We start from the raw sequence: 15850 nt of genomic DNA, 5'->3' as shown, positions 1-15850 counted from the left end.
GCTCTTCTCCAAGTAAGAACAAATTATGTAAATTTATTTGTATGTATCTTCTTTGACATCTTACTATACTATTTAAATATCACAATTGACCAATGATAAACATGGGTCCTGAGGATAATATGAATTACCACTTTACAAGCAATCCAAATAATAGTATATGTAATAACAATTAAATGAGAATCTGAGGTTATAAAATAATGACAAATATAACATAACAATTATATTATTAAGTTATAAAACCGTCAAATCATGGTATTAAAGAGCATATGATAATTAAAAACAGTAAATGTTTAACGAAATGGAGAAAAAATTCGACAAATAAACTTCGGTCTAAAATAATACCTAAAATTTATTATTGACTTAAATATTAGAATATCTTGTAAATATTGACTCAACATTAGAATTTTCGATTTTCTTAACTCACCTGTTCGTGATCTCTACACTTTATACGAACACTTAAATAATTCACATTGCTAGGTAATATAGTAGTATAATATACCAAATAGAGTAACTTAGGTGATGATCCATGTAATTTAATTGAAGAAAACCAATAATTTAGGTCTCTATTAAATGATGGCCTCTTTTTTGGTTGCCTACGGTATCTCCCAGTCTGACATGTCAAGGACTAATTCAACGCAGATCGGAGTTTCATTTAAAAGTCTGTTGCTGGCCAATGAGTTGCTGCATATACAAGGCGAGATTCGAACTCCCGACACTTACTTAAGTGGACGAGTGAGTTGATCACTCGACCAAACCAAGTTGGTTAAATGATGGGCTCTTTGAATGTTTTCCAACGAATGACATTTCTTCCTCCTTTTTCTAATCATAGGCCTGTATCTATCGATAATTAATAAAATCGATTAATTTTTTTCGTTACAAAAGTTTTTTTAAAGAGATAAGATAAACATTTAATCATAAGATGTACTTCAGTTCCACAAATTAAATAAACAAAAATTGAACTCCTAAGTCCTAACCGTTCCTTAATAAAATAAAATAAAATTGAATTAATCACATAATATAATAATATAATTAACCGAAGGAACAAGATTAAGTACATATACTATTTAACTATTTATCATATGTCTCACTTGTTATTACTTAAAACATCATTTGTGGACAAGATGAATTGTCTAGTAAACATCGCTTTTAATTCATAGGGCCAGTATAGTACAATTAACGATTTAGATTTATTTTACAATAAAACAAATCCAACAATAACGAGTTTTGCCAAGCCACACATCATATGGAGGAATATGTGGAAGCTTTTCCAATATATTTAATCTAACGTGTGCTTTAAAATTACAAAAATGTTATATACACAAAAAAAATATCAAATTAATTATTCTATATTTACAGTGACGGAACTAGAAATTTCATAAGAGGGGCCAATTAAATATAAAATATAATAAAAAATTAACAAAATATAATTTGTAGCATATATATCAAAAAAATAATTATATTATATAAAAGTCAATGTTCAACTACATACTTTAAGATTTTGATATTTTTAAACTTGACCGACGATGTTTCATGGAACTAAAATTATCAATTATCATCTCTGAAGTGAATTTTGAAGCAATTTCCTTTTCAATATATACAATCATACAATCTGCTAAAAATTCATCTTCCATCTTGTTTCGAAGCCTTGTTTTAATAATCTTCATAGCTGAAAAGGCCCGTTCAGTTGTTGTTGTAGTCAAAACAAGACGAATTAATCTATCAATTAAATGATATATATTTGATTTTCCTGTCTCTGTCAATTTTTGACACAATTCAGCAAGAGTAGACAAATTCTGAAAATCTGGAGCTTTAACCACATCAAGTTCATAATGTTGTAACTCATAATCCAATTGAATCTTTTCTTGCTCAGAAAAATCTAAAGAATAGAAATTCTTTGCAAGATTGCATATGTTGCAAACACCGAATAACTTGAAAGCATCTTTAGGATCTAAAGATGTACTCAATATGAGGAGCTCGGTTGCTTGCTCACTAAATCTACTATTTAGCTCTTTCAATTGAAAATCTATCACGCTAGTAAAAATGTCAACACGATAGTGGTGTTCAACAGTGACAACATCCTTTTTACGACGAGACCGAATTATGTCACTAAAAGAAGCACCCATATCAGGTATCTGAATAGCATGATCATTGCAGAAAGAACTAACTTTCTCCAAAAGTGCTCCCAACTACTATCTCTTAACTGTTGAATCAATGACTTTGTACTAGAAACCAGATGCATAGCATTCAAAATGTCTTGAGATTTTCGTTGCAATGCTTGACAAAGTTTATCAGTGATTCCCATGATTTCTTTCATCATATGCAAAATGAAAACAAAATCAAATGATAATAAAGATTTAAGAGCATAAGTAGCATCACCACGTTGAGAATATGTAGATCCATTAGTAGCCAAATCTTCCAGAACTGAAGTTGTTGCTCCAAACATACGTAAAAGGCTACAAATTGAGTTGAAGTGAGAGCTCCACCTGGTATCTCCTGATCTTTTTAATGTGCCAATTTGATTTGCTCCCCTTCCTGTTTCAATTTGATTAGTTGCAACTAAATGAAAAATTTCAGTTGCATAAGCAGATCGTAATTCATCATTGCGTTTGCAAGAAGAGCACACAACATTGATAATATTACTCAAACTTTGGAAAAAAGCATGAACATCAACAACTTCTTTAGCCGCAGCAACAAGATCTAGCTGTAATTGATGAGCAAAGCAATGAACATAATATGCATAAGGACATTCTTGAATAATTAAAGCTTGTAACCCTTTCCAATCTCCACCCATATTACTAGCTCCGTCATACCTTTGACCTCGAACATTTTGAATGTTGAGATTGTGATGAGATAATGCAGAACAAATCTCTTGTTTTAGAGTAGCAGAAGTAGTATCTTTGACATGAACAACATCTATTAGCCTTTCTTTGACAAATTCATGCTTATCAACAAATCTAACAACAAGTGCCATTTGTTCTCTTCTAGATTCATCTCTAGCTTCATCAACAATCAAACAAAACTTTGCATTACCAATCTCATTTCGAATTTCATTTTGCACCTTTCTAGCAAAAACATGTAGAATTTCCTTTTGAATAGAAGGTGATATGTATATTGCATTTTGAGGAGCATTATCCAAAACAACTGCATCCACTTCTTTATTGTAAGAAGCTAATAATTTTAATATTTCAAGAAAATTTTTTCGATTCTGAGACTCATGACTCTCGTCATGTCCCCTAAAAACACAAGCTTGAAACGTTAACCATCTGACAGTATCAATAGAGGCTTTAAGACGCAATCTATTGCTTAAAACTTGTTGTGAGCTTTGCTTAGCCAATACTTTGTCAATGTGACATAATTGATTAAGCAAATCTTTACAAGACTTAACAGCAATATTATGAGGAGAATTAAGAGATTTACCCACATGAGATAAAAATGCACAATCCTTTCCATTATTCACTTTTTTCCAATTGCGAAATCCTCCTGATGTGAATGGACTTTATTTTCTAGAAAATAAATAGCATGGAAGACAAAATGCAGCATCCACTTCTGGCGAATATTCTAGCCAAGAAAAACTCTTAAACCAATGAGCTTTGAAACGACGAGGATGACTTTCTAGACCAGAAAGAGGGTACTCATCCATAATAAATTGATATGGTCCAAACTTTATGTATGCTCTACGGATTTCATCTTGTTGATTGATAGGATAATTCCAAATTTGCGAACGCTTTCCGGGATCACGCATCAATGTATCAATATTAACTTGATCTATTTCAGTCCTTGTTATTTTGGAAGCAGGGGGTTGAATATCTTGCTCAACAAGTTGTGTCACAGGTTGTTCAATAATATTTTGAACATTACTCAAAGAATCTGAAGCTGAATTTTGTTCATCATATATTCTCTCTTTTCTCTTGAAAAATGAGTGAATTGTTTTCATCTTTGACATTTTTAACTTAACTTGAACTATCTAACAAAAAAAACAAAAATAATTACATATATATTATTTTCTTAAAAAAAATATTAAACCTATTGAGCAATAACAAATAATTTTAGAAACACAAATATATAATAACCAAAAATAAAGTTATTAATTTACCTGAATATTTTTTTGTTTCAAGTCTCACCCAAAAATAATTCTATTGAGTTTTGTCCTCACTTCAATCTTTGAACACTGTCCATTATAAAAAAAATAAATTAATTATTTTAAATAAATAATGTAAATAATACTTGATATTGTTATTAACTTAAAAAAAATTGAAATATACCTCTTTGAATCTTTGTTGTGCATTCAATGGTTAATATTTTGCTGTTCACTTCTCTTCAATAGTTTTTCTTCACATGTCTTGTTTTGGTATGGAAAGAAAATTAGAATGGAAAGAATAGAAGACCAAAAGTTTGGGAACCACTAAAAGAGAGAAAAGTGGCGCTGATGCCTCTGATGGTTTGAAACAAATATTTGAAAAATGTACTAGTGTTACTTTAATTAATAGTATGGACTTGGACAATTGGGCTAGTATAATAGAATCATTTTTATTAATTATTAGAATGGACTATTTGTTAATAAGAACAACAATAATTCAAATATCCAATACATAGTGCAGTTTTTAGTTATTTTAATTTATAAAATTTTGTAACTTATATTTTTTTAAATATTATATATAAAAAAAATTTAATATTATTAATTATTACTATTTACTATTTTTTTTTTAAAAATTTTGGGGGACCATGGCCACCTTAGGCCCGTCGATCTGCCACTGTATATTTATATAAATATATATTATTTTATTTATTTTTAATATATATTTTATATTTTATTTAATATTTTACCCTGATAATTGATTATTGATAAAAATTTTAAAGCCCAGATTAGATTAAAACTAAGTCTCAAGCAGTTTTCTTTGCCGAATTCAATGTAATATCTATCATTTTTGAATTAAAAATATTATTTGTCTTTTAAAATTTAGTATTTAATCAATTTTTTTAAAAATTTATTATTATTTAATTAATTTGAATATTTATTTTTTATATTATTTAAAAAATAAAAAAATTATGTATTTTTTATTTTTTATTAAAAACTAAATAAAAAATAATATTTAAAAGATACTTAATTTTGAATACCCTAGAATATTATCATTATATTCTTTATATATAGGGATACAAGAATAACAACACTACTACAAACACAAACATCAAACAACATAAACATTCTCAAATTATTTAGTGATGGCCATATTTTTCTATTTAGCAACAATGGCAGCACTACTTTGCTTCCTCTTACACTCTTTTCATAGGAGACTATGTTGCAAGAGCCCTCTCTTAATAGATTGGCCTATTGTTGGCATGCTACCAATAGTGTTATGGAACTTGTTCCGGATCCATGATTTCATAACCGATGTCTTGAAACAAGAAGGCAAAACCGGCGAGTTCATGGGACCATGGTTCACCAACATGAACTATTTGGTCACTAGTGACCCCATCAATGTTCATCACATAATGAGCAAGAGTTTTGACAACTATGTCAAGGGCTCTGAATTTCGTGACATCTTCCAAATTTTTGGAGATGGTATTTTTACCACGGATTCGGAGACTTGGAGGTACCATAGATCTTTGCTTCTTTCTTTGTTTAAGAATAGAAGCTTCGAGATTTTTCTAGAGAAAACGATTCGGAAGAAGGTGGAAGCTAGCTTGATTCCTGTATTAGAACACGTGGTACAACAACGTGTTGAGGTGGATCTACAAGACATCTTCAATCGCTTCACATTCGACAACATTTGCAACATTGTTTTAGGGTATGATCCTAATTGTCTTTCTATTGAGTTCCCTCAAGTTGCATGTGAGAAGGCTTTTAATGAAGCTGAAGAGTCCTTATTCTATAGGCATGCTGTTCCAAAGAGTGTTTGGAAGCTTCTAGAATGGCTTCAATTAGGTCAAGAGAGAAAGATGAGTGAAGCTTGCAAGGTGTTTGACCAATTCATATACTCTTGCATAGCATCAAAGAGAGAAGAGATAAGCAAGTACAACAAAAGTAGTCAAATAGATGAAGCTCAAGTTGACTTGCTTAGTGCTTTGATGATGATGAGAGAACAAGAAGAACAAGAAAAGGGTCAAAGTCAAACATTATTAGTCAATGATGACAAGTTTCTAAGAGACTCAACTTTCAATATTTTTGTGGCCGGAAGAGATACTATAACTTCAGCTCTTACTTGGTTCTTTTGGCTTGTTGCTACAAACCCATTAGTTGAAACCAGAATTCTTGATGAAATCAAAGAAAATTTTGGATCAAATAATGATGAAATGAAGCACAAAGTTTTAGGCATAGAAGAGGTGAAAAAGCTAGTTTATCTTCATGGTGCTCTTTGTGAATCTTTGAGGCTATTTCCTCCTATTCCTTTTGAGAGGAAGCAACCAATCAAAAGTGACATACTCCCAAGTGGACATCATGTGAATCCAAGTACAATGATCTTACTTTCTTTGTTTGCAATGGGAAGGTTTGAAGAGGTATGGGGAAAAGATTGCTTGGAGTTCAAGCCAGAGAGATGGATCTCTAATAAGGGTAGTATTGTTCATATGCCATCTTACAAGTTCATTAGTTTTAATGCGGGTCCTAGAACTTGCTTGGGAAAGGACATATCTTTTATCCAATTGAAGATGGTGGCAGCTTCTATTTTGTGCAATTATCATATTCATGTGGTGGAAGGTCATCAAGCTATTCCTAGTCTTTCAATTGTACTTCTAATGAAGCATGGTTTGAAAGTTAGGATAACTAGAAGACAGTGCAAGTAATTATTAGATGAATATAAGTTTTAATTTGTGATGTTTAATTTTAAGAGTTGTAAAAGCTGCTAGATTGTTACTATATAAATGTGTTAATTAGATAATAATTTCGAAAATCCTTACATATTTATAGAGTATCTATCTAGTTCATGTTTGGAGAATATGTAGGATAATTTATTCTGAATTTCTATTTAATTTCTCATGAATTCACAACATGTTCAAAAGTTCTAGAGAGTAATTTCAGTTGGTATTCAGAGCACGAATTAAAACAACGAATAATTGAGTTCATATACTGTACGTGGAGTTTATTAATTTGATATTAAGTATAACAAAAATGTTTGATAACAAAAAAAAATAACTAAAAATAGTCAAAATTTATCTTATTTAAAATTTATTAATTATTACAATAATTAATAAATTTTAAATAAAATAAATTCTGATTTTTTTTATTCCTCTAACATCGTCGTATATATAATCGAAAGTCAAATTAGGTGGGCCAACATACCAGACCAAAAAGCCAAGAAGGGAAGTGAGCATTAGGGGATGTCTTTTTGTTTTATGTTACTAGAAATTAATTAAATACTGAAGGGATAGGGTGCTTTTCAATTTCTCTTTGTTTTTTCCCTTTAAAATATACAGCTGCCTTGCTTTCGTGTTTTTGAGTTTTTTTTTAAATATATATATTTTTTTAATTTTTCACATTATCTTCTAATTCGATCAGATAAGTTCAATTTAAAAATTTATAGTTAACTAAATAAATTATTATATACAAAAGTAAAATTCAAAATTTTACTATTATATTAATCCAAGTTGGTTTTAATCTTTTTTTTTTCTTTTATTAAATTAATTGATAATTAAAAATTTTAAAAATCAGGACTGAGTATGCAGAAATGGGCCTGATGGGGTTGTAGAAAAATATCTTGTGCCTCTGTTCCAGCAGCAGCAAGCACGAGAGAAGGCGTGCAACACTCCATTCTCCCAAATGGAACAGTGTATGTTTTACCAATTTGAAATGAGCAGTTCAATTAGAAGGGGCAACATGTATCTTATTCGCGGTATTCAATCTGATTAAATTAGGTTGGATAGAATTGTCAATCTGATTCGTAGTGGGTAGAATTTTCGTGCGGTTAGGTAGAATATGAGTTGGGCTTCAATTCTATCCTATCAATTCACACCCTATATATGTATATATACTTATATAAAAATATGTTTTAAGTGGATGTTGAACTAAAAAGCTCTCGTTAAATATAAAAAGTTTTTAACCACTAAGAAAAGATCATTTATTGATAATTTAATACGATTTTTTTTTTACATAAAAGTCAATTTTATTTTAAATTATCATCAAGTTATATAATAATATTGCATTTTTTTGGTAGCCAACGGGTTAAAAATGGGTAAGGTTAGAGTTGAAATATTCTCAACTCACAAGTAGAGTAGAGTTGAGTTTATATAAAAATTTCAACCCGCGAGTAAAGTTAGGATTAAATTTAAACCCTACCTACTCTACCCATTGCCACCTCTAAGTTCAATTGAGACAACATAAACACTTCATGTATCAATAGTTTGTGTCAGAAAGGTAATAGAGAGAGCAGTAGAGAAAATATTTGTGTGTATTCGAACTGTGTAGAATGATATAATATAAAAGGGTATTTATAGGTGTTAAGTGAATCGAAATAATAAAGATGTAATATTCTATAATAAATATTCAAATATGCTAAATAATGCTAATTGATCATAATTATACTCTAACATCCCCTCAAACTCAAGTGACAACTTAAGTTTGAAACTTATTTAAAACAACGAAATAAAAAAAATGCATAAACTGATAGAAAAGGTGCAGACGGAACTACATGAAGAAAGCGCAGACAGAACTGCCGGAAGGAAGCGCAGACGGAACTGCCACAAGAAAATGCAGATGGAACTGTTGGAAGGGAACGCAGATAAAACTGCCAAAAAGAAACGCAGATGGAATACCGGAAAGAAACGCAGATGGAACTATCGAAAAGAAACACAGACGGAACAGCCAAAAAAGAACGCAAACGGAATTGTCGGAAAAAAAACGCAGACGAAACTGCCGAAAAGGAACGTAGACAGAACTGCCACAAGAGTGGCCAACTATCGAAAAATTGCTGAAAAGATAACGAACTGTCAGAAAATTGTTGAAAATGACAAAGTGTGAAAAGATGGTAAACTATCGAAAGGTGATGAAAAACATATGATTTCTCTACGAGAAAGCATCAAAACATGGACAAAAGTGAAGGAAAAAAATGACACGAAAGAAATGTATGAAAAATACGGTGATTTTAGTAAAAGAAAAATAATCAATCATTCTCAAGGAGGATACCATGACTCTGATATCATGTTAGAAAAGTAAGAGAGAGAGAACATCAGAAAAAAATGGGTATATTTGAATTGTGTAGAATGATATAATATAAAAAGATATTTATAAATACTAAGAAAATCGAAAAATAAAAAAACATAATATTCTATAATAAATATTCAAATATATTAAATAATGCTAATAATTGTTTCTAATTATACTTTAATAAATTGAAAATGGTTACTTTTGTAGTTTTCATTATTTCCTTAATATTTATTTTGGATGAGTTTCCCTGTTTGCATGCTTTGAAATGAAATCCTTCAATAATGTATAAAACTAATATACTAATGATGATCTTATGCTATTTTGTGAACCGTGAGAGTTTTTGAGCTATTGGATCGCTTCTTCCAACTCAAAAGGGGATTTCAATATGGCATATTGGCATGCACCTTGGATTGAAGCCTCATCATAATGGGACACTTGCAGGGGAAAGAGTTGCACTATTGCCAAGCCATGGAGGCTCGATTTGTATTTCTCATTATACCACTTCTCTTCAAAATTTAAATGAATAGAAAGGGATAATATAAACTCAGGTGCAGTTGACTTCATGTGAAGTTGATAGTTAAGAGTCGTTAAATAATTTAATAGGTTTGACTATATTATCATCTAACGACTCTCATCTATCAACATCACATGAAGTTAATTGCACCTTAATTTTCATCATATTCTAAATACATCTTCTCAAGCAAGAATTTCTATTTTAGAGTTTGCTTATTTTTTTATGCGCATACTTTTTTTTTTATTTGTCTTATACTATTTTTTTTTAATTTATCAAGAATCGAAATTCAGGTGACGATGAAAGAGTGAAGAGTGAATTCATGGTATATATATATATATATGACATCTCAACAAATGTTTAGAATGGAAAAAGTTAAGAACCAAGTACACTAATGAGTGAAAAGTACAGTGAACTGCAAAAACCAACAATAACTCAGTAACCCCCTTATCCCTACACACCCCACTTAACTAAGTCTCATTATATTCATTCGCTGTTTGATCATCAAAACAGGCACATGGTTATTACACCAACAATAAATTGAATTCGCAACATGTCGCGGTTCCTCTAAGCTCCACAAGATTTTATAATAAACCGACACAATAAAAATTAAAATTTTAGAAACAAATTAAATCAATAATTTCATGCATGCATCCGTCCTTCTCTCCCACCAACCATCTTATTACAATACATGCCTATTACGTAGTATAGCTCTTCTCCAAGTAAGAACAAATTATGTAAATTTATTTCTATGTATCTTCTTTGAGATCTTACTATACTATTTAAATATAACAATTGACCAATGATAAACATGGGTCCTGAGGATAATATGAATTACCACTTTACAAGAAATCCAAATTATTTAGTCTTCTGGACAAACAATGTTATATATGTATTAATAAATGAGAATCTGACATTATACTAACGACACGTACAATACAACAGTTATATTATCAAGTTACGAAATTGTCAAATTATGACATTAAAGAGCATATTATAAGGACAGTAAATACTTAATGAAATGGAGAAGGAGCTCGACAGGTAAATTTTGGTTTAAAATAATACCTAAAAAATATTACTCTTTTAAGTGTTGAAATGTCTTACAGATTATTCCCCAATCTAATTCTTTTTTTCACCAAAATTAGGATTTTCAATTTCTTTAACTCACCAGTTTGTGATCTCTATATCTAATATGAACACTTAGATAATTCACATTGCTAGATAATATAGTAGTATAATATACTAAAAAAAATATAAAGAGACAATGAATTTATGGTATAATGTGTATAATAAAAGTAAAAAAAAATTAAGATCAAATAATAATTAAGTTAATTATTTTTTAATAATTTCTAATTTTAAATTAAAAAAAAATAAGGATTTGTAATGAAAACAATTACGTATACCGCATAACTTCTCTCTCCGCATATGATGGGACTTCTTTAAGTACGTGCTTTTCGCCTAGTCTCTTTTCTTCTCGCCGGTGTCGCGCCACCAGCAACTTTAGTCGCCGCCACCCATAGCACCGACCGATGCCTCTCTGCACACCGCAAACGTCCGAGCAGCACCATCGCGCACAAAGAGTGATTCGCACAGTCCGCCAACGCTCCGGTCGTGCAGTCCCTTCCCCCAGCCGTCAGGTTTCACCGTCTCAACCTCTTCATCCGCGACATACAGGGAGTGGGGATGGTGCCACGTGTACGGTGATTTGGAGTTCGGTGGGTTGCCTATGGTGGATGTAGTGTATCTGATTAAAGATATCAAGAAGGCGAATGCTTTGTTTCATGGTGTTGCGGAGATTTTCGGCCAACTTGATTTTCTTGGATTTCGCTCCCTTACGTCTTCAAGGTATATACATTGAAAGACGAATTTAGATGTTGGATTTTCAATTCAATAAGTATATAGATGGTTATTTTAATTCTTAATTGGATGGTTATTTTGTTTGATTCAGTTTAACTATATACAATTAACAAATACTGGATAGTCATTTAACTAGATAATTAGATGATTATTTTAACAATTACGTGAATAGTTGTTTGATAGCCGGTAAAAGAGCTTCTAATTAACACCAGAGAGATGGAATGATAGATAAATATGGGATATCAGACGATTCAAGGAAAAGAGAAAATAGTATTTAGGTAAATTCTTTTGATAAATTAGGATTGGAATGACTAATTTTTTTTAAATAATTGTTTATATTTTTTTTTAATATTGAGCCAAATTTAAAATTTATTGTATACATTATTAAAATTTCAAATTGCCACTCTAATTATAGAGTAACGTAGTGATCCAAGTGATTTAATTGAAGATAACCAACAATTTAGGTCTGTATTAAATGCTGGCCTCTTTGAGTGTTCCGAATGACTTTTCTTTCTCCTTTTTCTAATCACAGGCCTCACTACCAAGGTATCTATCGATCATTAATTTAATAAAATCGATTAATTTTTTTCGTTACAAAAGTTATTTTTAAAGAGATAAGAGAAACACTTAATCATAAGATGTACTTCACTTCCACAAATAAACAAAAATTGAACTCCTAACCGTTCCTTAATAAAATAAAATAAAATTGAATTAATCACATAATATAATAATTAACCGAAGGAACAAGATTAAGTACATATACTATTTAACTATTTATCATATGTCTCACTTGTTATTACTTAAAACATCATTTGTGGACAAGATGAATTGTCTAGTAAACATCGCTTTTAATTCATAGGGCCAGTATAGTACAATTAACGATTTAGATTTATTTTACAATAAAACAAATCCAACAATAACGAGTTTTGCCAAGCCACACATCATATGGAGGAATATGTGGAAGCTTTTTCAATATATTTAATCTAAGGGATAAGTACGATTTTGGTCCCTGACGTTAGGGGTCAGAATCGAAATCGTCCATCTTGTATATTTGGATTTAATCTCATCCTTAAAGTCATATTTAAAATTAAAATCGTCCTTTATAACATTTTCAGACGAAAATGCCCTTGCGTCGTTATGAGGCAGTTATTACCACCGAAAACAATTATAAATATATATATATATGCATAGAAAATTAAAATGAATGGAAAACCTTAATAAGTATACATTGAATTGAAAGGAAGAAAGGGTAAAGCATCGTGGAAGCCACTGTTGCAGAGCAGAGATCACCGTGGAGGAGCTGCCAGAGGGAGAACGCCATGGCTGCACAAAGCTCAACCTCGTCTCATAGCAGAGCTTCGTCTCATGGTAGGCCGTTACTTTGTTCCCATGGTGAGAAGCCAGTGTTGCGAATCTCAGGGACCAAGGAGAACCCAGGTCGCAGATTTTGGGGTTGTGTCTACTTCGAGGTTTGTTTTGTTACTTTTCCTCTGAATTGGGTCTGCTGGGTGATGGAATGGTGGATGATGTTGGTGGGTATGTGCAGGTGCAAGAAGGCTGCAATTTCTTCCGTTGGGCAGATCCGGAGACAGAGGTGGAACAGTCAGAAGTTGCTAGAATAAGGAAGAAGCTTTCGATGATGAAATCAAGAACCAAAGCGGCAGAGTGGAAGGTGAAGGTCGTTGCAGTGTTAGGGTTTTTTGGGTGGGTGGGGTTTCTTTGTTTGTTGTTGCAGAGTTGGTCTAAAGCAACGCAACAGTGTGTAATTCCATTGAACCTGGTATGAAACATGTGTACACTTCTGGTGTTGTTATTGTTGGTGAATTGGGGTAGGGTTTATCTATTAGGGTGGTTCCTGATTGTGTTATGTTGAGTCTATTTCAAGATGTATATATGAATGTTTTGTAAGCATGGTTGGATAATGAAATGAGATTGAGGCCTTTTCTTGGCACAAACATGAGTTCAATTACTGATCAATAACATAACAGTGTCATGAGTTCGGTAAATGTCTGAATACATGATAAGCATAAGCATAGTGTTTGACATTAGCAACATCTTAAAAGAAGCTTAACTCAAAATAAAGTAACCATCAAAAGGATTGGCTGGGAAGAAGCCAATAATTCAGTACAAGAGTTTGAGCAGAAACTTAACAAGAAAAACATAAGCAACAAAAAGTAAGCAACAAGTTCACACTATTTAACCAGAAGCTTAACACAAACTTAAAACAAAATAAACCAACATCCATGCTATATAACTATGACATATTGATGCTAAGTGTTGTCATTTTCCTAAAGCAATCCCCATTTTCTTGGAGGCAACTTTGCCATTAACTTCAATTTCCTGGGAGAAACATGAGGTCCTCCAGTAAGGCTGACAGAGAAGTGCCCAGTGGGTTGGCTTGAAGCTGTGGCAATGGATGGCTGAGATGCTGGAAGAGTTGTGGTGGTTGGCTGTGATGAGGATGCAGAAGGTGCTGAGGTTTTTGGGATTGCAGTTGTCTTGGGTGGTGGATCATGTTGGGCTGAAGATGTGGGCTTGGTGGTCCCCTTGGGCCTGCCTCTAGGCCTCTTTAGCTGTGCTACAGTGTTGGACTGGGCTGAAGTTAGTGGCTGTGTTGCTGAGGTAACTTTTCTCTTGACAGTGAGCTTAGGAGTGGGCTGTGTAGATGCAGTTTTCTTTCCTCCCTTAGCAGCAAGAGGGTTTGACTTGTTGCTGCCCCTGGATTGCTTGCCTTTGCTTACATCCTTGGAATTTTGGGCCTATGAAACAGATGCAGTTAATATAGATGAACATAAGGCTTAATGAAAAATCTGAGACAAGTAGTGTAAAACATTAATCAATATACCTCATTCTCAATAGGTTTAGGGCATCTGCTCTTATTATGTCCAACAACACCACATATGGAGCACCTTTGTTTCTCCCCCCCTCCTGGACAGATGAGTGCGGCTGCTCTGTTCTTCATCTCCAGCAGATTGTTTCCTTTTCTTGACTGGCCTGTGACTAGGCCTTCTGTATGGGGGAGGCATCACATCAGGATGTGGGGTTATCTCCCATAGATCAGGTCCATTCAATGGGTGAATAACTGCTTCATAGCACTTCAGGTATGTTTCTATCTTGTAGCAATCGGCCACATAAGGTTCCAAGCCAAATCCCTTGAACTTGATGCAGCTAATCGCATGGACACATGGTATACTACTCAACTGCCACCTTCTACATGAGCACTCAAAGGATCCTAAGTCAACAGTAAACTTATCTAACCCACTCACAACCTCATATTTCTGAGCTGCAGACCAATATGGCCGCCATTCTCCGGCAGATCTAGACCTCCTCTCCAACTTGATTCTAATCCTAGGTAAGATTGTCCCTGCATATTTCTGAGCCAGATCCCTATTCTCTGCCCACCTAGTCATTAGTTTAACCCTGATATCCTCTAACATTGTAAGTATAGGTTTCTCTCTAGCATCAACTATGGCAGCATTAAAGCTTTCAGACATATTGTTTACCAGTGTATCTACTTTAGAATTATAGGTAAACCTAGATCTAGACCAATACTTAGGAGGGATAGCATTTAGGTACCTATATGCTTCCTGATTAACAGCTTTCAGTTCAGCCATGTTCCTCTCCCAGTCCCTCCAGTGAGTTGCCTTACCACACCTCCACATTAGTTGCTTCAATTGTAACCCTGGGAACCGTTTTCTGAAATTGCTGTACAGGTGCCTCACACAGAATCGATTCTCCACACCTGGTATAACTTCATCGTATGCTGGCAACAAACCCTGCAAGCAGAAAATGGAGGATGATATAATTAGTAAAATATTTACATGCAGTGATACAGAACTTCAATGAACATAAGTCAATGTGGTAATAGTTTCTTACTTTCTGTTGGTCAGACATGAAAGTAGTTTTTCCCATTTTCTCAATACCAATGTCAGATGCCAGATGATGTAGGAACCAACTCCATGAGTCCTTCGTCTCGGCCTCTACAACCGCATATGCAAGGGGTAGCATCTGGTCGTTTGGATCCCAACCAATGGCAGTGAGCAAGTGTCCCCCCTGGGGTGTCTTCAGAAAACAGCCGTCCAAACCAATGAAGCTCCTACAATGGCTGAAGCTCTGCTTGCATGCTTTCAAGCATATATAGATTCTCTGAAAGATACAGTGGCTGCTCATGGATAAGGATTCTGCTGCATTAACTTGTTCAGGGAACCTCTGCACCTGTATGCGAACGGATGACCCTGGATTTGCCCGCATCACCTCATGTGCATAGTCATATATCCTCTTATACTACTCTCGGAAGGTTCCCTGGATTTCATCCAGGGCAATCTGCTTGGTCCTCGTTGCCATTG

General features: G+C 33.1%; 1 protein-coding gene and 2 pseudogenes across 1 annotated transcript; 2 read left to right on the top strand and 1 right to left on the bottom strand.

The window, feature by feature from the left end:
- Window positions 1-1490: 1490 nt before the first annotated feature.
- Window positions 1491-3943, bottom strand: LOC107606619 (uncharacterized; annotated as a pseudogene).
- A 1237-nt stretch (window positions 3944-5180) lies between these two features.
- Window positions 5181-6887, top strand: LOC107641371 (alkane hydroxylase MAH1 pseudogene; annotated as a pseudogene).
- A 5936-nt stretch (window positions 6888-12823) lies between these two features.
- Window positions 12824-13290, top strand: LOC107641370 (uncharacterized). The gene is made up of 2 exons (XM_016344865.1): window positions 12824-12973; window positions 13051-13290. Exons 1-2 carry the CDS (start codon window positions 12824-12826, stop codon window positions 13288-13290), a joined length of 390 nt encoding a protein of 129 aa, XP_016200351.1.
- Window positions 13291-15850: the final 2560 nt, after the last annotated feature.

Source organism: Arachis ipaensis, chromosome B5 (assembly GCF_059453495.1).
Source record: "Arachis ipaensis isolate K30076 ecotype BB chromosome B5, ASM5945349v1, whole genome shotgun sequence".
NCBI classification, from domain to species: domain Eukaryota; kingdom Viridiplantae; phylum Streptophyta; class Magnoliopsida; order Fabales; family Fabaceae; genus Arachis; species Arachis ipaensis.
The sequence above is the reverse complement of the archived record's forward strand: the minus strand, read 5'-3'. Positions and strand labels throughout refer to the sequence as shown.